We start from the raw sequence: 25,417 nt of genomic DNA, 5'->3' as shown, positions 1-25,417 counted from the left end.
AGGAAAAAAGTTGTGGCTAGACTGAGGTAAGTTAATACACCAACTGAATCTCGACCCATTTTTCTAATGTAGGTAAGTGCTCAGTAGAAACCTTGTAAGATTAACCAAAAAAACCCAGCACTTTTTCCTTCGCTGCTAATTACCACTTTTGTCAATCTACCGACACTCAAACTTAATCCACTTTATTTTTTGTTTTGGCCTTGCTAGCAAGTTGGGGGTAGGGATGAGGGAAAATACCTGACATGGTTACAGTTACAAATTTAAAATAAGCAATTTGTTTATATGCGAGTTGTTGTTTTGGTAGACTTGCATTGAAATGAACCAGAATGGCAAGAACATTCACTCCAGTAGCTTCCTACAGTGTAAAATTCCCCACAAGACGCTTTCACTGCAATTGAAGTTTCTCCAAAGGAATAGGGACGCAATAATAGAGCATCCATTGCTGAAACAATTGTGGACGCTTTCCTGTAACCTAGTACCCGCATCTCAGATCAAAAATACTATTTTTGGGGGGGGGGGGGGGGAGGGAAATCTCAAAGCAGGCGAGAACAACCGACAAAAGCAGAGATATTTTGTTAAACGCTGTATATTGTATACAAGCATTGCAACACATTTAGTGTCCTCTCTGACAGCCCAAGAACCCTGGGCAGTGTTATCTGGTACTGGAAAACATATATTCATTTTAAAAAATGGCATAAGTGTGTGACGAGTTGTCACTATGTGTCGAACTCTTGCATGTTTTTGTTACAATGTACTGTGAAAAAGCGAGGGTGTGTTAAATAGCTCTGTGAGGTGGAGGCACCTTGTAGCTTTTTGGCTTTGGCAGGCCTAATGTTGAGATGTAATGTGTGTATCCTTAGACAATGTTTTGCTCTAAAGATTGAATGTACATTTTAGAAATTTTGCTATATATTGAAGGTCCTAGTTATTATATTCATATTGCAGGGACTTGAGTCATCTCCTGTTTCTAAAACAATTAATAGCTGTAATAATGGATATAGACATTAAAAGTGTTTTTTTGAACACCAACTTTTACATCTAAAAACACATGGGATTTTTCACCATTCATTGAACTGGTTTGACATTATCAGATAATCACGCTTTATTTTTTTCTGACTTTTGCTGAGGCAGATGGTAATCTGAGGTCATGAATAACAAATGTCATTGCTTACATTTTCTCAGGGAAGAATGGACAAAAGCCATCCAAACAGTAGCAGACAGCCTTAAGAAACAGGAGGAGGAAATTATGGATTTTAGATCTGGTTCCCCTAGTGATAATTCAGGTGCTGAAGAAATGGAAGTTTCTATGACAAAACCAAAACATAAAGTGGTAAGTTAGTATAGCAGGATCAGTGTTTTTAAAGGGAATCTTGTTACATGTGCACACCTAGCTGATGCCACAGCTACAAGCTTTGAATCCAGCGTCGGCTGTCAGCCAGTAATCCTTTAGATCCTGAATAATTATAGGGGAGGAGCACTATTAGGTATACTGAATCCAAGCGAGAGGCAGCCATTAAGACACCCCTCCCCTCATAGCAATATATTTATTTGTGAGAAGATCCTACCCTGTAAATTATAGTAAGGCTTTCTTCTGTGCCCTTGCCGCCTCACTTCCATTTGTTCCCAGAGTTGTGCCTCTGTTTTGGAAAATGAACCGAAACAATGGACAGCAAAAGGATCATGCCTGTCAAATTGCATCATTAATGAACATGCACCATATGCTTTGATGCTTGGTTATGCTACAAAATTAAATTTATACCAACCTGGGCATGTATTCATATGCCACTCTGAACCATGGCTGCCATCAGTTTAATATGACCCCTACTAACTGGGCCCTTAGCATCTTGCCGGAGGGTTCCAGTAGGATGCTGCAGGTGAATTTTAAAAGGATGGGACCTCACTAGCTTGGCTAGTGTGTCATGGATGTGGTGGAAAGTTTCTCTGCTCTGAGCTGATTCATTCTGAGCAAGGATAAGGCTGAATGACTGTTCAGATCGGGGATAGTCAATAGGTGGTTCATGGGCCAAATCCAGACCGCCAGACGCATTTGAACGGACCCTGACATCTTTTTATTTACTTCTTATTATCGTTGTTGTTGTTTTTGAATTATTTTCTCTGGAGTCTGGACTTTGACTATATTTTGACCAAGAAATGTGGACCTTGACAAAGAAAACTGAGTACCCCTGGTTTAAATCCTGAAACCAGTTGTCCCACACATCCAAAAGTGCAGTCTTGCTTTTGTTAATGCAGTTCAAAGTGAACTAAACCAGTCCTAGCAGAACATGCAGTGTGGGAGTAGAGTTCATCATGCTTTCAGGGAGCAAGAAAGCTGTTATCAGGAGCATCTCATAATCCTTTCTAGAAAGGAACTTGTGAGCCCCTGGATACACAGATCTTTTGTCACCCCCTTGGCACTATCCCTTGAAAATGCTGGAATAGGATCTAAGAGACTAATCCTTTCCTATTTTCCCTCCACCTTTTCTAATAGAAAAACAAACAGGAAAGAGAAAGATAGTCTGTGTGCAGTGTGGTTTCTGTACATTTTCTGGCACCATTCCATGGGTCACAGCAAAACTGATCCCCCATAAATATGGGGAGACTTATTCTCATGTCAGAACCTCAGAGCGGGAATCAGACTGACAGATCTTTAGATTGAGAGATGTGGATGGCCTTCCCAAGCTTGCGCACTGACACAGGCTGCATGAACAAAACACCTATTTTAGCTCTTACCTATTTCACGTGAAGAAATTCTCAGTTACATGGAGGAGGGTTTTTTCTTTATTAAGCAATTCAGTGGGTTTGAAGTGTCTTATCCTTGGAAGTGTAACAATCATATTCGTTTTGAAAAACTAGTTTTTTATTTGAACTCTCTAGAAGCAAATCATAAACGGTATATGCATCATTTTAACTGACCAAAACAGTCTACTTTAGACAGTATTTACATTATTATGAAGTTGGTCATGACCTATATTTAACTTGAATATCTTTAACAGACCATGAATGAGTTTGAATACCTTAAACTACTGGGAAAAGGCACTTTTGGCAAGGTCATTCTAGTTAAAGAAAAAGCAACTGGACGATATTATGCTATGAAAATCCTGAAGAAGGAAGTTATTGTTGCAAAGGTGAGTAAATTAGAACATTCTGGGCCCAGTTCACTCCTGGTGTAACCCTCTAGCTTTTAGAGTGTGACCTCAGGGTTGCAATTTACCCTGTGTATGTGACTATGTATTTGTTGTTAATAGAACTCTTGTTATTTAGTGATTGCATTGATAACTTTCTCCGGGTGGCATTGCAGGATGAAGTAGCGCACACTCTGACAGAAAACCGGGTTTTACAGAATTCTAGGCACCCATTTTTAACAGTAAGTGTTCCTCCTTTTTTAGTACATCTGGTAAGCAAATTGAACATTGTGACAGCTACGGCTTTCCCCCTTATTATCATGATGATAAAACAAGGGGGGAGGGATAGCTCAGTGGTTTGAACATTGGCCTGCTAAACCCAGGGTTGTGAGTTCAATCCTTGAGGGGGCCATTTAGGGATCTGGGCCAAAAATTGGAGATTGGTCCTGCTTTGAGCAGGGGGTTGGACTAGGTGACCTCCTAAAGTCCATTCCAACCTGGATAATCTATGATTCTAAGTCTCACAGGTCTGGGTTTTTAACAGTAACTAGTGTTTTGGGGTACCTTTATTTTTGGGGGTGCATAACTTGCGATGCTTTCAAAGATCCTGCTTTTCAGAGGGTAGATGCTCAGCACTTCCTGAAAATCAGAGATGCTTTATGGTGTCTCAGTTTGGGCCCCCAGAATCATTGGTCACTTTTGAAAATATACTGTACTGTGTCCAGTCTATGGCATATGTTAGTTTACTTTTTATTACAGAATACTGTCAGAGTTGACAAACCCCAAAATCTGATCCTCCCTTCCTGCACAAGAATGTTATTGATTCAAATGTGCCACCAGATTGATATCATTGTTTGTATATAATTGTATGCTTGCATAAATCAAAATATATCTTCAAAGCAAAGGGCTGCAACTGCCTGGCTTGAAAACCCAGCTGTAAGCCTGGGTTATGACCCAAACAAAATAAATCCAAGGGTGTGGCAAACAAGATGATGGGACTTGTGATGCAGGAATGCACATGACACAACTGGATGAAGGCACTTGATGACATTTCATCACTCTCCGTGCATGTTCTGTTTTTTGTGAATTGATGGTAAATGCATATTGACAGAATTTCTCAATCCCCTGGGTGGCTGTCAGCTTGGAGCAGCAGCAGTAGAGAAAGAAGAAGGGACAGAGATATAACTGTCCAATAGTAATGTAACCCTTTGACAATTTTTTTTTTAATCCTTGTGTGTTTTTCCAGAATTGATCCCTACTTCAGTTAAAAGAAAAGGAGTACTTGTGGTACCTTAGAGACTAACAAATTTATTAGAGCATAAGCTTTCGTGAGCTACAGGTCACTTCATCGGATGCATTTGGTGGAAAAAACAGAGGGGAGATTGATATACACACACAGAGAACATGAAACAATGGGTTTATCATACACACTGTAAGGAGAGTGATCACTTAAAATAAGCCATCACCAGCAGCGGGGGGGGGGGGGGAGGAGGAAAACCTTTCATGGTGACAAGCAAGGTAGGCTATTTCCAGCAGTTAACAAGAATATCTGAGGAACAGTGGGGGGTGGGGTGGGAGGGAGAAATACCATGGGGAAATAGTTTTACTTTGTGTAATGACTCATCCATTCCCAGTCTCTATTCAAGCCTAAGTTAATTGTATCCAGTTTGCAAATTAATTCCAATTCAGCAGTCTTTCATTGGAGTCTGTTTTTGAAGCTTTTTTGTTGAAGGATACCCATTCTTAGGTCTGTAATTGAGTGACCTGAGAGATTGAAGTGTTCTCCACTGGTTTTTGAATGTTACAATTCTTGACGTCTGATTTGTGTCCATTCTTTCTTTTACGTAGAGACTGTCCAGTTTGGCCAATGTACATGGCAGAGGGGCATTGCTGGCACGATGGCATATATCACATTGGTAGATGCGCAGGTGAACGAACCTCTGATAGTGTGGCTGATGTGATTAGGCCCTATGATGGTGTCCCCTGAATAGATATGTGGACAGAGTTGGCAACGGGCTTTGTTGCAAGGATAGGTTCCTGGGTTAGTGGTTCTGTTGTGTGGTTGCTGGTGAGTATTTGCTTCAGATTGGGGGGCTGTCTGTAAGCAAGGACTGGCCTGTCTCCCAAGATCTGTGAGAGTGATGGGTAGTCCTTCAGGATAGGTTGTAAATCCTTGATGATGCGTTGGAGAGGTTTTAGTTGGGGGCTGAAGGTGATGGCTAGTGGCGTTCTGTTATTTTCTTTGTTGGGCCTGTCCTGTAGTAGGTGACTTCTGGGTACTCTTCTGGCTCTGTCAATCTGTTTCTTCACTTCAGCAGGTGGGTATTGTAGTTGTAGGAATGCATAATAGAGATCTTGTAGGTGTTTGTCTCTGTCTGAGGGGTTGGAGCAAATGCGGTTATATCGTAGAGCTTGGCTGTAGACAATGTGGTATGTCTGTGGTATGATCTGGATGAAAGCTAGAGGCATGTAGGTACAAATAGCGGTCAGTAGGTTTCCGATATAGGGTGGTGTTTATGTGACCATGTGCCAGCAATGCCCCTCTGCCATGTACATTGGCCAAACTGGACAGTCTCTACGTAAAAGAATGAATGGACACAAATCAGACGTCAAGAATTATAACATTCAAAAACCAGTTGGAGAACACTTCAATCTCTCTGGTCACTCAATTACAGACCTAAGAGTGGCTATCCTTCAACAAAAAAGCTTCAAAAACAGACTCCAACGAGAGACTGCTGAATTGGAATTAATTTGCAAACTGGATACAATTAACTTAGGCTTGAATAGAGACTGGGAATGGATGAGTCATTACACAAAGTAAAACTATTTCCCCATATTATTTCTCCCCCCCACCCCACCCCATCCCCCACTGTTCCTCAGATATTCTTGTTAACTGCTGGAAATAGCCTACCTTGCTTGTCACCATGAAAGGTTTTCCTCCTTTCCCCCCCTGCTGCTGGTGATGGCTTATCTTAAGTGATCACTCTCCTTATAGTGTGTATGATAAACCCATTGTTTCATGTTCTCTGTGTGTGTATATCAATCTCCCCTCTGTTTTTTCCACCAAATGCATCCGATGAAGTGACCTGTAGCTCACGAAAGCTTATGCTCTAATAAATTTGTTAGTCTCTAAGGTGCCACAAGTACTCCTTTTCTTTTTGTGAATACAGACTAACACGGCTGCTACTCTGAAACCTACTTTAGTTAAACTCCCATATCTGACCTATATGTTTTATAAAACCTAAAACCACCATGGGATCAGTGATGAAGAAGTGCTGCTGAAGAACGTATCAGAGAGAAGTTTCTATAAAATATTGTTACAATATATGTATTTTCTCTCTATCTCTGTTTCTAAAACTTCACTGAAAGCGCTTTTGTAAATCTTGATATGGGATCTCTGCTAAGTCTTTGTTTAAATTTGTTTCAGGCTTTAAAGTATTCCTTTCAGACACATGATCGTTTGTGTTTTGTTATGGAGTATGCTAATGGAGGAGAGGTAAGGAAACCACGTTAAAAGGCTTTGGGATTTTCCTATATTTTTTTGTATTCAGTTTCATGTTAGGATTTGCTGGCTTTGAGCCCTCATTAACTTACTCATATATGTAGCCCTAACTCACATGAGTAGTCCTACATGAGTGGGGCTGTTCACATGAGTTAGGACTACATACGTGAGTAAGGATTTTCAGGGGTGAGCCCCTCGTTAACACAAATTATACTAGTATCTTAAAGTCTGTCTTTATTGGTGCAGGAGGTTTGTACATCTTGTTGCTGCTTTCTAGTTTCTCTACACCATTGATGCTTTTTGGATTATAATTTCAAAGCACACGATACTTTGAGGAGAGAGCTGTAAATGAAAACACATGCTGTTAGACATTTCAGAAGAAGAGAAATCCAGTTTATGTCAAATAAGGAATCTCCTGCTTTTAAAGTAATGCAATAAAAATCTGGTTTAATAAGTAACGAGCTAAGAAAATGTTTTGATTTGTTTTAGTTTATATATACTGATAAAAATTAATAGTACATCAAATTGTCAAATAGAGCAGCTCTGAATTTGAAATATATTATTACACTTACGTTTAATCATTTAATTTATGGTGCAGCTTTTAGAATGCTTCAGAGCGCAGCTGTGTGCGGGGAAAAAGGTTCCTTTCTGGGTTAATATCTGATTCCAGGCAGGATTGTCTATAACATATAGTATATAACTAAGAAGTATGTGCATTCTAAACGTAATTCTTGCTGTTGTAGTTGTTTTTCCATCTGTCAAGAGAGCGTGTCTTTTCTGAAGACCGGGCTCGGTTTTATGGAGCTGAGATTGTATCAGCACTGGATTACCTGCATTCAGAGAAGAATGTGGTTTATAGAGATTTAAAGGTATTTAGAAGACTGTTAATTTTATAGGTTATTAAAAATGGGTTTGGACTGTTACAGTTCTTAAAGTCACAGAAGATGATTACACTTAAATACAATGAACCTATCCACCAAACTGTTATAACAGAAATATTACAGCTATATTATTGTTGGCCATGATTGTTATAAGATCTCAAACTAAGCACTTGAATACTCTACAAGGTGCTGCAGAAAGCATATTTTTGGATTGATTCCCTCCAAGCATATGGAACCAGTGCCTTGGTAGAATACGATGGGGCACTCTGTTATTGGGGATGCATGTTCACCTGGATATGAAATTAAAGAATTGACCACTTTATTATGAAAAAGACCTTGGTAGTTCTTCTAAGAGATGGTGGGTATTTGTGGTGTCTTGGTCAATTTCCCACTCTATGTACAAATTCAGACTGTGTGAACATTCTGCTCCCTTGTCCTATTTTTCACTTGCAGTTAAAACTGGCTACGTTTTCCTTGGCTTTTCTATTTGAGGGGGAAAAATGAATCGTACAAACTTTTGTGTTCTTTCTGATCAAAGAATGATGGCTGCATTCCCTCACCAGAAGTGTATGAGAAGTGCTATTACTATACTTTCAGTCCACAGTTCATTTTAGGAGCCATCTAGATGAAAGGCACTGTGTATATAGGGATGTGGATAAACTGGAGAGAGTTCAGAAAAGAACCACAAGAATCATTCAAGGTTTAGAAAACGTGCCATATAGCGACAGACTCGGGGAGCGCAATCTAGTTAATTTACCAAAGAGAAGATTATGGGGTGACTTGATTACAGTATGTAAGTGTCTACACAGTGAACAAATATTTAATAATGGGCTCTTCAGTCTAGCAGAGAAAGATATAACAAAATCCAGTGGCTGTAAATTGAAGCTAAACAAATTCAGTCTGGAAATAAGATACAAATTTTTAACAGTGAGCGTAATTAACCATTGGAGAAACTTACCAAGGGTCATGATGGATTCTCCATCACTGACAATTTTTAAATCAAGATTTTTTCTAAAAGATCTGGTCTACACCTTATTGTGGGGAAGTTCTATGGTCTGTGTTATATAGGTAGTCAGTCTAGATGATCACAATGGTCCCTTTTGGCCTTGGAATCTATGAATATTCAAGCTGTTGTGAAATTCAGTAGGAATTACACCTCTCTCTGAGGCTCCTTTGAAAACCCCACCCTATAGCATAAGTACCGTCAGCATATAGAGCTTATTTTCATGAGCTATGGGTAGTGCCATCAGAAATGGATAGTGCTAGCATTCTCTCAGTTTTTAGATAATTGCCAAATTCTGAGTAAATTTACAGCATATTTATCATGTACAGTGTGCTATTGTAAATTGATCCCTTAGCTGTAAATTGATTCATTGTTTTTGTCACTGCTGCTAGCCTCTGTCAGTATTGAAATGGCCTATGAAAGATACTCTAAGTAAAAGCAGGGGCAAAGGAGTTTGTTTTTAAATTTGTGCTTTTGCTGACTGTAACATTTAAGAAGCTTAAATGTAGTATAACTATTTTCTGTATTCTCACTATATGTATGTCAACTGCCCAATGATCTCAAGTTACTTTTCTGAAGTTATCCCTAAGGGAAATTATATAATTATATATTTACATTATATGTGCTTTGGTAGCTAGTATAATTCTTATCCCAGGTGAACAGGGCTGAAAAGAATAACCTGCAGAAATCCAAGTATTTTATAAACTCACTCAAGTCTATGGATTGTGTATCTAATGACCATTTTAATTTGGATTTTTATCTCAGTTGGAAAATCTTATGCTGGATAAAGATGGACACATAAAAATAACAGACTTTGGGCTATGCAAAGAAGGTATCAAGGATGGAGCAACAATGAAGACTTTCTGTGGCACTCCAGAATATCTTGCACCAGAGGTACCTTTATTACAGCTATTGTACCAAACTATATTCTTAAATAAATGCCATTCTTGAGATATCAGAATTGTTGTTTAAATATTTACTGTACTAACTGCGCTGTTTGTTTGTAAAAATGTGTATATTTTATTTTATGATATAGATAACCTTTTTATTCATTGTTCTGCAAAATTTTGTTAGTATAGAGAAATGTTAAATGTTTTCACATAGATTATTTTCTTCTGTCTGTGCGTCTCTAAGAAGAGAAGAGTACAGTTCACTTCAGAGAGTATATAAAAAGTTATAATTATATAGCAGGGTATATTTTTATATTTAAAATTAAATAGCTATAGAAAATATTTTGAGTATATTTCAAATTCTTTTAAAAATTAAATGAGTAACTTTGTGATGGATGTGGAACTGCTCTATATAATAATTTATGAATGCTCTATGTTGATGTGGTTATTGGGATGCTCCCTGTATGAGTCTATTGGTTTAGTTTAATTGGGGTCTGTAAGAAAGAACAAGCAGGCTGGGGAATAGCATGGCTCAAGACAAACCACTTCTCAGGAAACCCTTGAGAGACATTTAGAGACAAAGCCAGGACAGGAATGGTCCTGGGAAGCAGAAGATCAAAAGAACTGTGGCAGGATTGAAAAGGAAGACTTGAGGAATGCGGTTAGGAGGAAGTTGTTCCAGGGGAACCAGATTGAGGGATAGGCACCCAAAGGGGGTATCTGAAGAAGTTACCCTCTTAGGTTACTGTCAGAGGATGTTAAGGCTTTAGGTAAGATAGACTGATGATCTAAAATCTGGTCTTCAAGTGATGTCCCTGTGAGTGCTCCACTTCAGGTGATTGTATGCCCCTGTGCCTCTAGTCAGAGTAGGGCTGCACATGTGCTCTCTTTGTATTGTGCTTGTAGCGGCAGTTAACTAGCTGCCAACCCTCTGTCAGTTCCTTCTCAATCACCCTTGATCCAAGTCAGCTTCGGCAGTGCCTCTGTACGACTTATCTTTAAATTTAGGATTAGCTGTGTAGTGTAGTAGATTGAATATTTAGGTAGAATTCGTTTCCTATCCCTTTTCTTTTTTCTCCCCATTTTAAAAAAAAACATTTTTTTCTTTTTCATTCACTCCTCTCGGGGATAATTTTATCTGTGAATGCCTGGGTCTCTGGGCTTTAAACATTGCCTCTCCTACCAAGAGGCAATTCCAGTCTCGGATGGACATTCCTAGTGTGTCTGCTGCTTGGGGAAAACGCATGTACCTCAGAAGTTTGGATGGACATTCCTAGCGTGTCTGCTGCTTGGGGGAAACTCATGTACCTCAGAAGTGCTTTCATTGCCAAAGTGAGGGGCTTAAACTCATCCTCATGGAGAAATCTCTCTGCCCAGCCTCCAACCTGGGATCACAAACTCCTCCCGATCACTGGTTGTATACTTCGGCTTCTGACAGACTTCCCTCACTGATTCTGCACAGGAAGGACCTGTCTCTCAGAAAAAAGACGAAGAAGAGAGCTACCGCTTCTCCTATGAAAGGATTCTTGAAAAAGAAGCGTTCTCCAATTCTCCATATCATCAGTACAAACCACGCCATGGCTAAGTACCTACTAGTCAACAGGATCTTCCAGTACCAATAAAGCCAAAGACCCTAAGTGGGCAGGCTCTCAGAAGGACTGCAGAGACAAGACTACTCCTTCTACCATGACACCGTCTGCAGCAATTAAACACTCCGTATTGAGCACCTCTACAGTGCTTCAGCTTATGGCGCCATCTCCTGGCCCTCTGGTGCATAGTGTAGAGACAGCGGTACGAAAGTCTACTTTACCTCCTTTGGTATGGACATGATCAGCACCGATTCTCTTGGTGCTGCAATACCTCCTGGTACCACAAAAATTCCCAGTACTGCAACAATTACAGATTCCATCTTTGGTACACTAAGATCTCTTGGAATGCAACAGTTTTTCCAACATAAGGACTTAGTAGTTGCTGCAGCACCAGAATCACCTCTTTTCGGTACTGATATAGCGTCGGTACATTCAGCACCACTTTACAGACAAACAAACAGATCTGCCTCTCCTTTTTCCAGCGAGGAGGCCGATGATGAGGAGGGAGATGTTTGTTCCTCACACCACTCTTCACTTATCCAGAGAATCGACAGACCAGATCTATAGGAACAGCCAGGACACTGCTCCAAAACTGGCACCCAGGGGTGGTATGGACATCCATGGATGCTACCACGAATGTCATTCCTGCCACAATGGCCATACTAGGACCCGTAGGCAACATTATTCCAAGCTTCCCAGTAACTCCAGGGAAAGGCAGAGACGCTCCCCATCAGCGTCAGAGGAGGGGCTCTGTGAGCTCCCTGAGGAGACTCTTGAGAAAACAGGAGGCTCTAGATCATGAGGCCACTTCTGCAACTAACACCTCCTCCACCTCTCCAGATGAAACCATCATGCTTCTGCCACCTACAGTAGGATACAATTTTAAGCACACGCTCCAAATCTCCCTGGAAGAGGTTGCTGATTCCCAACACAAGTTGGTGGACATATTACACGTCAGCTTCATGTAAAATAGCCCTTCCTATAATGAGGCACTCATGCATCCTGCCAAGACCATCTGGCAGACACCCACAGCAATCCCCCCCTACTTGTAAGAGGGCGGATAAGAAGTGTTGTGTCCCATTGAAGGACCTAGAATTTCTTTTTTCACACCCCCAGCCAAACTCATAGAAGCTGTCAATGAGCAGGGCAGGCAACACCATTCGAGGACCACCCCATAGGATAGAGTGGGAAAGATGGGATCTTTTTGATCACAAGGCCTATTCATCAGTAACGTTACAGTTCAGAATAGCCAACTATGAAGCCATGATGGTAAAATACAATCACACAAATTACTCAAAACTGTTTGAATTTATTGACATTATCCCTGAAGACAAAAAGGAGCAATTGAGGTCAGTCATTTTTGAAGGCTATCTCCTGGCAAGAATAGCTTACAGGCATCCTTAGACTCAGCAAACACAGTGGCAAGATCCATTGCAACTGCCATAGCCCTGGTCTACACGAGGAGTTGAGGTTGAATTTAGCAGTGTTAAATCGATGTAACCCTGCACCTGTCCACATGTCGAAGCCATTTTTTTTTTTACTTAAAGGGCTCTTAAAATTGATTTCCTTACTTCACCCCCGACAAGGGGATTAGCACTGAAATCTGTTTTTGCTGGGTCAAATTTGGGGTACTGTGGATGCAGTTAGATGGTATTGGCCTCCTGGAGCTATCCCAGAGTGCTCCATTGTGACTGCTCTGGACAGCACTCTCAACTCAGATGCACTGACCAGGTATACAGGAAAAGGCCCGCGAACTTTTGAATTTCAATTTCCTGTTTGGCCAGTGTGGCAAGTTGCAGGTGACCATGCAGAGCTCATCAGCAGAGGTGACCATGATGGAGTCCCAGAATCGCAAAATAGCTCCAGCATGGACAGAACGGGAGGTGGGGAGGGTGGTTAGCTTACAGGGAAGTAGAGTGAACCAAGGGGCGGGGGGTTTCATCAAGGAGAAACAAACAGAACTTTCACACCATAGCCTGGCCAGTCATGAAACTGGTTTTCAAAGCTTCTCTGATGCACACCGCACCCTTCTGTGCTTTTCTAACTGCCCTGGTGTCTGGCTGTGCGTAACGAGCAGCCAGGCGATTTGCCTCAACCTCCCACCCCGCCATAAACGTCTCCCCCTTACTCTCACAGATATTGTGGAGCGCACAGCAAGCAGTAATAACAGTGGGAATATTGGTTTTGCTGAGGTCTAATCGAGTCAGTAAACTGCACCAGCGCACTTTTAAACGTCCAAATGCACATTCTACCACCATTCTGCACTTGCTCAGCCTGTAGTTGAACAGCTCCTCACTATTCTCCAGGCTGCCTATGTATGGCTTCATGAGTCATGGCATTAAGGAGTAGGCTGGGTCCCCAAGGATAACGATAGGCATTTCAACATCCCCAGTGGTTATTTTCTGGTCTGGGAAGAAAATCCCTTCCTGCAGCTTTTGAAACAGACCAGAGTTCTTGAAGATGCGAGCGTCATGTACCTTTCCCGGCAATCCCACGTTGATGTTGGTGAAACGTCCCTTGTGATCCACCAGTGCTTGCAGCACTATTGAAAAGTACCCCTTGCGGTTTATGTACTCGCTGGCTTGGTGGTCCGGTGCCAAGATAGGGATATGGGTTCCGTCTATGGCCCCACCACAGTTACGGAATCCCATTGCAGCAAAGCCATTCACTATGACCTGCACATTTCCCAGGGTCACTACCCTTGATATCAGCAGATCTTTGATTGTGTTGGTTACTTGCAGCACAGCAGCCCCCACAGTAGATTTGCCCACTCCAAATTGATTCCCGACTGACCAGTAGCTGTCTGGCGTTGCAAGCTTCCACAGGGTTATTGCCACTCGCTTCTCAACTGTGAGGGCTGCTCTCATCTGGGTATTCTTGCGCCTCAGGGCAGGGGAAAGCAAGTCACAAAGTTCCATGAAAGTGCCCTTACACATGCGAAAGTTTTGCAGCCACTGGGAATCATCCCAGACCTGCAACACTATGCGGTCCCACCAGTCTGTGCTTGTTTCCCGAGCCCAGAATCGGCATTCCACCGCATGAACCTGCCCCATTAGCACCACGATGCCCACATTGCCAGGGCATGTGCTGTCAGAGAAGTCTGTGTCCATGTCCTCATCACTCTCGTCACCGCGCTGACGTCGCCTACTCGCCCAGTTTCGCTTTGCCAGGTTCTGGTGCTGCATATACTGCTGGATAATGCATATGGTGTTTAATGTGCTCCTAATTGCCAAAGTGATCTGAGCGGGCTCCATACTTGCCGTGGTATGGTGTCTGCACAGAAAAAAGGCGTGGAACGATTGTCTGCTGTTGCCCTGACGGAGGGAGGGGGGACTGACGACATGGCTTACAGGGAATTAAAATCAACAAAGGGGGTGGCTTTGCGAGAAACTGAATGGCCGCCTCAAGGATAGAACTCAAAACTGGGTTTAGCAGGCCGTTGATTTCACAGAGGGAGGGAGGGAGGAGAAAATGAACACAAAACAAATCTGGTCTATTTCTTGTTTTGAGCCACTTCATCTATCTTTATACATCATGCTGGCAGCAGACTGTGCAGTACGACCGCTAGCCATCGTCACCTCCTGGATGCTCGGCAGAAGACAGTGCAGTATGACTACTGGCCATCGTCTTCTGCTCGCTGCAGATTAAAAGACAGTGCACTGCCGGTAGGACTCAATCGCCATGAGACGAAACAAAGGAAATGACCTGGCTGAGTGTCTCCCATGTTTGCCCAGGCGCCCGGTTAAAAGAGCACCCAGGACTACGTCGACGACAGCTACCAGTGATGCTGCACTGTCTGCTGCCAAAAGGCAATAAACTGCTGCTGTGTAGCAATGCAGTACCACGTCCGCCAGCAGGAGACATACGGTGACTGTTAGCTGAGCGGGCTCCATGCTTGCTGTGGTATGGTGTCTGCACAGGTAACTCAAGAAAAAAGGCACAAAACGATTGTCTGCCCTTGCTTTTACGGAGGGAGGGAGGGAACAGGGACCTGATGATATGTACCCAGAGCCACCCGCAACAATGTTTTAGCCCCATCAGGCACTGGGATTTCTACCCAGAATTCAAATGGGCAGTGGAGACTGCAGGAACTGGGGATAGCTACCCACAGTGCAAAGCTCCAGAAGTCGACGGTTGCCTTGGTACTGTGGACACAGTCCGCCGACTACATGCACTTAGAGCATTTGTGTGGGGACACGCACACTCGACTGTATAAAAACGCTTTCTACAAAACCGACTTCTATAAATTAGACCTAATTTCGTAGTGTAGACATACCCATAATAATGCAATGTGCCTCTTGGCTCCACCTGTCTGGATTCCCAAAGGAGGTGCAATCCACCAGAGAGGATCTTCCCTTTGAAGGTCAAAATTATTTGCAGGTAAGACTGACGAGTCCCTCCATGCATTGAAAGACTCTAAAGTGACTCTTCGGTCTTTAGGCATCTACACACTTGCACAAAATGAAAACGGGTCATATATTACCCATCACAACATTCAAGACCAGTGCCTTACACACAACCGCAGAGGCAATATGATGCCCAGAGGTGGAGGCAAAGACCCACAACATGTAGGCCACTCCCATCTCAATCTCCTACATCACAACAACCAGCTAGTTGCAGGAAGAGCAGGACCGAAACATCAAATTTGATGGTTTGGTGAGGGTCTGAGAGACCTCCCCCAATTCCAGTTTCTGAAACCTCTTTCTACCAACCATCCCTTTACAAACCATTTGACACCATTCTGCCTAGCATGGAAAATTATTACTTCAGACAAATGGGTGCTGGAAATTATCACCACCAGTTAGTCCATCCAATTCACCTCTATTCCCCCCACGAACACCTTTTGAGACAGGAAGTAGACCATCTCCTGCACTTTGGTGCAGTAGAACCAGTATCGGTATAACACAGAGGGAAGGGCTTTTATTGCCATTATTTCTTAACCCAGAAAAAGACCGGGGTTTGGAGGCCCATTCTTGGTCTGAGAAACCTAAACAAATTTGTCAAAACACATTTGTCAGAATGGTTACTTTAGCAACAGTAATCCCATGAGAGGACTGGTTTTCGGCCCTTGACCTGCAAGACTCGTACTTTCATGTCACCAGACATCCATCACACAAGCGGTTCCTCCAATTTGTTTTGGGATAAGATCACTATCAGTACAAGGTACTGCTCTTTGGCCTCTCCATGGCCCTCCAAGTTTTTTCCAAAGTTCTAGCAGTGGTAGCGGCCCATCTATGCAAGCAAGGGGTCATGATATACCCATATTTAGATGACGGTCTACTTAAAGCCCCCACTTGGGAAGAAGCCATCGAAACCACACAAAAGACAACATTACTTTTTACAAAACTCAGTCTCCAAATAAACATTCAAAAGCCAACAATGATATCAGTACAAGAACTAGAATTCATTGGGGCTCACCTAAACTCTTGGAGGCGAAAGCTTCAATACCACTGCACAGATTTGTCTCCCTAGTGAATCTGATCAACACTACAGTGAACAGTCCACAAACATCTTCCAGGACTTGCCTCCAACTACTAGGCCACATGGTGGCAACCACCTCCATCGTAAAACATACCAGATTACACATGTGCTACCTACAAGGGTGGCACAGGACAGTGTATATCCCCCACAAACACAGACCAAGCAAGCATATCAACGTACCACAAAAGGTCATGGACTCGCTAGAGTGGTGGTCCCATTCACACAACGTGTGTGCAGGGCTCCCCTTTCTACAGATTCTCTCACAATGATAATCACAACGGATGCCTCCCTAGTGGGCTGGGAGGGTCCATCTAAACAACCTGACAGTACAGCACAGATGGTCTCCTTTGGAATCAGCACTGCACATAAATGTTCTGGAACTGCAAGCAGTTCGCAACCCATGAACCCACTTTCTGCCCATGATCAAAAACAAAACCATACAGATCCCAATGGACAACATTGCTTGCATGTTCTATATAAACAAACATGGAGGAGCAAGGTCACGCTCCCTCTGCACCAAGGTGTTAAGACTGTGGAACTGGTGCATCCATCATAACATCACCGTATCAGCCTCCTATCTGCTGGGACGTCACAACACCACAGCAGACCTGTTAAGCAGAAAGTTCTCCTACAATCATGAGTGGGAAATAAATACCTCAGTGATACAGCATGTATTCCAGCAGTGGGGATTCCCCACCGGTGATCTACTTGCCATGAATCAGAACAGCACATGCCCATCATTTTGCTCCAAAGTGGGGTTAGGGCCAGGATCCATAGACAATGCCTTCCTCCTCAGATGGGCTGCACCTCACTTCTGTGCTTTCTCTCTTGCCCCGTAGTTGTCCAGGGTCATATAAAAGATCAAGACTGACCTATCCAGGGTCATCTTGATAGCCGTCACATGGCCCAGACAAATTTGATTTCCATACTTGCAGCAGGAGTCTGCATGTTCACTGCACATTCTCACACTTCTTCCACATCTCCTGTCACAAGATGCAGGCCAGATCTTGTACCTGAACCTGGAGATACTCCACCTGAGAGCATGGCTCCTCCATGGTTTCAAAGCAAGGAGATGATCTGCTCAGAAAAGGTGAAGGATACCTTGCTAGGCAGCAGAGATGGTTGACTCCACGCTCAGCCTACCTCCACAAATGGAAGAGATTCCACACAGGTGCCAGAACAAACAAATCAGAGCTACCACCTCTGCTCTACCACTAATCCTGGACTATATACTTCAATAAAAAAAAATTGGGTCTTTCACTGAGCTCATTCAGAGTACACCCTGCACCTGTCACAATGTTCCACTCTAAAGTGGATGGTTTATTTTCAGTTTTTGCCCATCCAACTACAAAACAATTCCTACAAGGTTTCTGGAGCTTCTATCCTGAACTCAGAGTCCCAATGCTTCCATAGCATCTTAATTTAGTACTTCATTCACTTACCAGACTTCAGTTTGAACACTTGGCTGCCGTTCACTATTACGCCTTTCAGTGAAAGTAGCCTTCCTTGTCGCCATCACATCCGTAAGACATGTACGAGAATATGGGGCTCTCCTGGCATACCCCCATATACGATATTTTTCAAGAATAAGGTCACTCTAAGAGTGCATCCTAAATTTCTACCTAATGTACCCTCTTCGTTTCACCTCAACCAACCTATCAATCTTCCTGCATTCTTCCCTAAACTTCACAACAACAGACAAAAAGCGGCACTTCATCCTCTAGGTGTCAGAAGGGCACTAGCCTTTTATCTCGAATGGATTAAACTATTCAGGAAGCCACAAAAACTGTTTCTCTCAACTACGGAGAGATCTAAAGGAGAAGCTATATCTAAGCAGAGACTCTCCAAATGGATTTCAGCATGCATTCATCTCTGCTAATGCCAAGACAAACTGCAACCCTCACCGGGGATTAGAACGCGTTCTACTAGGTCGCTTTCCCTGTTGGTGGCCTTCCTTAATGCTGTGACTATTAGACATATGTAAAGCAGCCACTTGGTCCTCAGCCCACACATTCATTCAGCACTACACAATCGAGCAAGATTTGACATCTGACACTTTTTATTAGGACTCACAGTCCTATCATCTGTCACAGATCCAACTCTGAAGCCCATCCCTTCCACTGCAGGGCACTGCTCTACAGTCACCTAAAGTGCAGCACCCCAGGGATATCACTCGAAGAAGAAGAGAGGGTGCAGTACAGGGAGTGGAAGATGGGAGGGATCAGCAAGGAAAGCTACCTAATTGAGGTCAGAACATGTAGGGATAAAGTGAGACAGGCTAAAAGTCGAGTAGAGTTGGACCTTGCAAAGGGAATTAAAACCAATAGTAAAAGGTTCTATAGCCATATAAATAAAAAGAAAACAAAAAAAGAAGTGGGGCCGCTAAACACTGAGGATGGAGTGGAGGTTAAAGATAATCTAGGCATGGCCCAATATCTAAACAAATACTTTGCCTCCGTCTTTAATAAGGCTAAAGAGGATCTTAGGGATAATGGTAGCATGACAAATGGGAATGAGGATATGGAGGTAGATATTACCATATCTGAGGTAGAAGCGAAACTGAAACAGCTTAATGGGGCTAAATCGGGGGGCCCGGATAATCTTCATCCAAGAATATTAAAGGAATTGGCACCTGAAATTGCAAGCCCATTAGCAAGAATTTTTAATGAATCTGTAAACTCAGGAGTAGTATCGAATGATTGGAGAATTGCTAATATAGTTCCTATTTTTAAGAAAGGGAAAAAAAAAGTGATCCGGGTAACTACAGGCCAGTTAGTTTGACATCTGTAGTATGCAAGGTCCTGGAAAAAATTTTGAAGGAGAAATTAGTAAAGGACATTGAAGTCAATGGTAAATGGGACAAAATACAACATGCTTTTACAAAAGGTAAATCGTGCCAAACCAACTTAATCTCCTTTTTTGAAAAAGTAACAGATTTTTTAGATAAAGGAAATGCAGTGGAACTAATTTACCTAGATTTCAGTAAGGCATTTGATACCGTGCCACATGGGGAATTATTAGTTAAATTGGAGAAGATGGGGATCAATATGAACATCAAAAGGTGGATAAGGAATTGATTAAAGGGGAGACTGCAACGGGTCCTACTGAAAGGTGAACTGTCAGGTTGGAGGGAGGTTACCAGTGGAGTTCCTCAAGGATCGGTTTTGGGACCAATCTTATTTAATCTTTTTATTACTGACCTTGGCACAAAAAGTGGGAGTGTGCTAATAAAGTTTGCAGATGATACAAAGCTGGGAGGTATTGCCAATTCAGAGAAGGATCGGGATATTATACAGGAGGATCTGGATGACCTTGTAAACTGGAGTAATAGTAATAGGATGAAATTTAATAATGAGAAGTGTAAGGTTATGCATTTAGGGATTAATAACAAGAATTTTAGTTATAAGTTGGGGACACATCAATTAGAAGTAACGGAAGAGGAGAAGGACCTTGGAGTATTGGTTGATCATAGGATGACTATGAGCTGCCAATGTGATATGGCTGTGAAAAAAGCTAATGCATTTTTGGGATGCATCAGGAGAGGCATTTCCAGTAGGGATAAGGAGGTTTTGGTACCATTATAAAGGCACTGGTGAGACCTCACCTAGAATACTATGTGCATTTCTGGTCTCCCATGTTTAAAAAGGATGAATTCAAACTGGAGCAGGTACAGAGAAGGACTACTAGGATGATCCGAGGAATGGAAAACTTGTCTTATGAAAGGAGACTTAAGGAGCTTGGCTTGTTTAGCCTAACTAAAAGAAGGTTGAGGGGAGATATGATTGCTCTCTATAAATATATCAGAGGGATAAATACAGGAGAGGGAGAGGAACTATTTCAGCTCAGCACCAATGTGGACACAAGAACAAATGGATATAAACTGTCCACCAGGAAGTTTAGACTTGAAATTAGAGGAAGGTTTCTAACCATCAGAGGAGTGAAGTTTTGGAATAGCCTTCCAAGGGAAGCAGTGGGGGCAAAAGATCTATCTGGTTTTAAGATTCTACTCAATAAGTTTATGGAGGAGATGGTATGATGGGATAATGGGATTTTGGTAAGTAATTGATCTTTAAATATTCAGGGTAAATAGGACTAATCCCCTGAGATGGGATATTAGATGGATGGGATCTGAGTTACCCAGGAAAGAATTTTCTGTAGTATCTGGCTGGTGAATCTTGCCCATATGCTTAGGGTTTAGCTGATCGTCATATTTGGGGTCGGGAAGGAATTTTCCTCCAGGGCAGATTGGAGAGGCCCTGGAGGTTTTTCGCCTTCCTCTGTAGCATGGGGCATGGTTGACTTGAGGGAGGCTTCTCTGCTCCTTGAAGTCTTTAAACCATGATTTAAGGACTTCAATAGCTCAGACATAGGTGAGGTTTTTCGTAGGAGTGGATGGGTGAGATTCTGTGGCCTGCACTGTGCAGGAGGTCGGACTAGATGATCAGAATGGTCCCTTCTGACCTTAGTATCTATGAAACTGAGGTTCTTCGAGATGTATGTCCCTGTGGGTGCTCCACTACCCACCTTCCTCCCCTCTGCTTTGGAGTTTTTGCAAGGTCCTCTGCAGTTGAGAAAGAACTGAGGTTGGGGTTGGCCACATATAGTGCTAGTTAACCGCTGCTACAGGTGTGAGACAGGGAGAGCGCATGTGCAGCCCAACCAGGTACTGCTGTCAAAGTTCTCTGACTAGAGGCATGGGGCGCCCAATCACCTGAAGTGGAGCACTCACAGGGGGACACATCTTGAAGAACCTCAGTTACTGCACAAGGTGAGTGACCCTCTTTTTTGTTCTAAATGCTTTATTCCTTCTGCAAAATAAACCATCCTTTAGGAAAGCTGTTTTGTCACTGTACAACACTGGTCAGAGACTCCCAAAGGGAAGAACTACAAGTTGTCAGAGCTCACTCAGACTTGCTGGGTAAGCATGATTGATACTCAGGGTAGATGGTCTAGGGCTCAGTCTAATTAGAGGTATAAAAGTGGAATTCAGGCCTGGGATAGGTAAAGGCACAAGGTTTGATACCTGAGGGGGTACACTCAGAGAGACTAGGTAGGGGACAAAGGTGCAGCTAGAACGTACCATTATAGAGCGCTATATATATATATATATATATTTTCCCCAAAGTGAATAGAATACCATCCTTTTCTGGAAGGAACAATACGGACAGGTAATCTGTGTTCAGAATTTTACATTTCTTTGTACTAAAGACATTTTGCAGAACTTAATTAGCAGAAATGTTGTCACGACTTTCCTCTTTAAAAGTTTTTAAACATTTCCCCTGAACTGTTTGCAATCCAGACAGTGGAGCACTGTGCTAGTGCACAATAGCATGAAAATGAACCCTTGGCTCCATTTCACTCTTTGTCCAAGTTGGGTGAAATGGAGCCACGAGTAAACAGTCTTTCAGTTATAGCAGCGTAAGGCACAAGTACAGGAGTTGATTACGTGGAAAAGTTACCTTTGGGAAACATTGCTTTTGTTTTTGTTTTGTTCCACTGATGGCTCTTGTCCTTTCTGGAGGCTTCTGTTTGTACTCTCCTCCTTCACAACAGTGGCAGGGAAGGCAGCTGTGTTCATTTTTTCCAGCTCTTTGTATAGGCATCCAGCTGCTTCATTGAAATGAAGAACCTGGGCACCTGTCAAAGTAGCTTGAAGCAAGGAGATGGAGCCAGCCCCATGATGTCTGCCAGCTCTCATGGACAACCAGAAGCTCCTTGTGAATCATCAGCGGTCCATAGGTTCCGAACCACTGACACAAAGAGTTATCAGTAAAACAGCTAAGGCAGTTTGTTGTTTACAAATATGGCTTTAAATCTGCCATTATCCCTTTTAAAAGCAATGTTAAACTTTAGTCTCTGATTATAACTGTGGATTTTGTGGGACAGTGAAAGACTGGTCAAATCACATTGGAGATTATTTAACTTTTGAATTTTTTCCTGACACGGAATGTGTCTGAAGCAGCCATGGAATGTCTCTATATGAATTACCCCTCAATCATTTTACCTGTAAGATTTTCCTTTAATATTTATAATGATCTGGCTTAACCATAACACAGAAGGACAAATCCTTTTGACTAACTTAGCTCACTCCTTTCATTGCAAATCCCAGCTATCAGTTGGAGTGTTAAATTCTGAAGGCTTTTGTCATCTGGCTGATAGCACGCAAAAAATCTGGAAATTGTGCGTGAATGAGTATTCTGTATGTTTAAGGTCATGTATCCTTAAAAGTAGGGGTCTCTTTCTTTTCCTCTCTATTTGTAACTTGAATCCAGCATAAGAGCGTGTTTATACAGTTGTTGCATAGTTGTTTTTAGGTTTGTATTGGAATCTTGTGCATGGATGGCAGTGACTGAACTGCGTCAGCTTTGATGTGTCAGATATATTGATGACTATCCTGTTTACAGCTGTTGTCTTCTCTTGTAAATTCCATTACACAGCTGCCAAGAACTGTTGTGAACTGACCATCCGCTTAATTTAAGTTAAATGACCTTGTTACCTATTGCTTCCCAGTTACCAGGCACATTGCAATAAATCATGGATATATAAGTACCTTTCATACTACTTCTATATTATTTTTTCTCTTCTCGGTTTTGAACATACTTAAAGTAAGACTAAATAATTGTCCTGTTTTGTATAAACATTAATATAAGCTCTGTGGGGTTTGTGAGAAGTATTTTTTACTTTAAAAATAAGGATTGGTACTTGTTTCGTGCTGTATGGAGGTAAGAAATTCAGGTTCTAGTTAGTAATCTGAATTATAACTAATGTTCTTTTAGTATCTTGGCCAAATTATCGTCGTTGCGTTTTAGAAGGCCTAATTTTGTAGGGCTTGATCTTGGTTTTTAAAAAAAAATTATTCCTATTGTGTATCTAGCAGCAATGTGTCTACTTTATTTTAAGTAACCTAAGTGGTTTAGAATGAATAGGAAGTGCTTTGTGAAAAGGTGTGGCTCAGAAATATGGCTAACTGCATTATCACACAATATCTCCTATGAAGTTAGAGACTGTGATTCCTCATAAAGGATGAGGCTGGCTCCTGGAATCCTGGCAGACAAGCAGCTGTGTTGGTCTTATACATATATGGGGCAGCTGTAGAACCAGCTGTCGTTTGGTGTGAATCATACAGCAAGAGATGCTGTAAATAGACCTGTGCGGGGTAATCTAATACGTGACAGCCTTTGGATTTTTACTGCAGGACTTTTTTTCTGGTTCAGATAATTTTTAAGGCAGAGTACTAAATAATTAGTGAATATATATAGAGAGAGAGAGAGAGAACACAAACAATTTTTTACAAAGAAAATCTTGATCTTTCTCTTTATCCACAGGATCTTAATAATTAATTCATAAAGTGCCAGATTCTGCTCCCATGGAAGTTAGTGGCAAAACTACTTTTGGCTTCAGTTGGCTCTTTGGTCCTGAGTCCTACTGAAGACTCTTATTTCTGAGCATAAATGGTTCTGAAGTGCAGTTCTGTAAATTGGGTAGGCACTGACACTGCAAGGCACTAAAGAATGAACAAACAGTGCTTTTACCTTGTACCAGTGAGAAGCAGTAAAGTGCAGAACTGTAAGGAGAGTAAAGCTATCAAATATCATGTAACCCAACCCAAACCTGGGGATACAATTAAGTAAGAGAAAATTGTAATAGTAGATTTTCTGCACTGTGAGAGAGAAACAATTTTTTTTCTGAACATCTGTGTGTATAGTAAGGAGACTGCAAATTGAAAAGATTTAGGGGCAGATTTTCAAAAGCAGTTGGCTCCCATTTAGGGCAACATAAAGGCCAGAAGTGCAAAAGGGAACCGAGCTATTTTGAACCTTGGGCCCTTACAGTTTAATTCAGCTCAGCAATTCTTCTAAAACTTGCAAGCAGTCTTTCCTGGGTTGCAGTATAGCTTTTCTGATGAGGATAAAGAAAATGTACAAGTTGACATGGAGAGGGAACAGATATGATTGTAGCTTTGAAGCAACAGGTTAATCAATCCTCTCCTGCCCCCCCAAATGGCATCCTGTTTTTAAAATGAGGCCCCATTTGGAATGGTTTCTAATGAATAAGTTAGGATTTAACAGCTGGTTTTGTAATCTGAGAACAGACTTGGGTTCTCAGCCTCTAGGCATTAGAAGGTTATGCATATCATGGAAGTAATGTGTGTGTCTCTGTGTGTGTGTGTGTGTGTGCGCGCGCGCGCGGGGGGGGGAGTGCCATCTCTCTCTAGCCTTTTTTCCCTCTTGCTTGCCTAGAGCGTTCCCTGTGGATAAATGATTGGTGTGCATTAGTGTCAGTTGTCTGCAATGGGATCGGCTTTCTCGGCTGCGGCAAGTGTGCTGTGCCTGCAGAGTTGTGAAATGCATGAAAACGAATGTAATAGTATAAGTCCCTGTCACTTGAATTCCCTGCATGGTCACAGAACAGGAATATGTGCTAAAGCTGTTCTCTACATTTCTGCAGGTGCTGGAAGATAATGACTATGGTCGTGCCGTAGACTGGTGGGGCTTAGGAGTCGTAATGTATGAAATGATGTGTGGCCGGCTCCCTTTCTACAATCAGGACCATGAGAAGCTCTTTGAACTTATCCTCATGGAGGAGATTAGGTTTCCACGCACTTTGTCACCTGAAGCAAAATCTCTTCTATCAGGTTTGCTGAAGAAGGATCCTAAGCAAAGGTGAGACCGTATTTTTAAAAATCAAACATTTTAATTTCTTCGGTTTTCTGAATGATAGCTATGGTCACATTTCTTCTTTGGATCCACCACATCAAAACAAACACGGGGCACAATCAGCTGAGGTACTAAACGAAAAAGAACATATGCCTGACCAGTTGATTTCAGAAAATGAGTTAAAAATAGTTTCTCTCCAATGCTGTTGGAAAAACCGACACAATCAGAGCAAATTGTGCATTCAACCACGCTTTGTAAATGGTCGCTTTCACTAAGGGCTAATCTACACTGG

The 25,417-nt window shown here is 42.1% G+C and overlaps 1 protein-coding gene across 7 annotated transcripts in view; it reads left to right on the top strand.

Annotated features, from left to right (window-relative positions):
- The window catches only part of AKT1 (AKT serine/threonine kinase 1), a 106,653-nt gene that overhangs the window by 62,414 nt on the left and 18,822 nt on the right, over positions 1-25,417 (top strand). For all 7 annotated transcript variants that reach the window (XM_038404870.1, XM_038404867.2, XM_038404868.2 and 4 more), the window contains 7 exons: positions 1,183-1,330; positions 2,994-3,125; positions 3,299-3,364; positions 6,550-6,618; positions 7,368-7,493; positions 9,274-9,402; positions 24,917-25,131. In XM_038404870.1, the coding sequence (XP_038260798.1) occupies positions 1,183-1,330; positions 2,994-3,125; positions 3,299-3,364; positions 6,550-6,618; positions 7,368-7,493; positions 9,274-9,402; positions 24,917-25,131 (885 nt within the window). The remainder of the gene's footprint in view (positions 1-1,182; positions 1,331-2,993; positions 3,126-3,298; positions 3,365-6,549; positions 6,619-7,367; positions 7,494-9,273; positions 9,403-24,916; positions 25,132-25,417) is intronic.

The sequence above is a fragment of the Dermochelys coriacea genome, chromosome 6, assembly GCF_009764565.3.
Source record: "Dermochelys coriacea isolate rDerCor1 chromosome 6, rDerCor1.pri.v4, whole genome shotgun sequence".
Lineage (NCBI taxonomy): Eukaryota > Metazoa > Chordata > Testudines > Dermochelyidae > Dermochelys > Dermochelys coriacea.
Note: the sequence above shows the minus strand (reverse complement) of the source record. Positions and strands in the feature narration are given on the sequence as shown.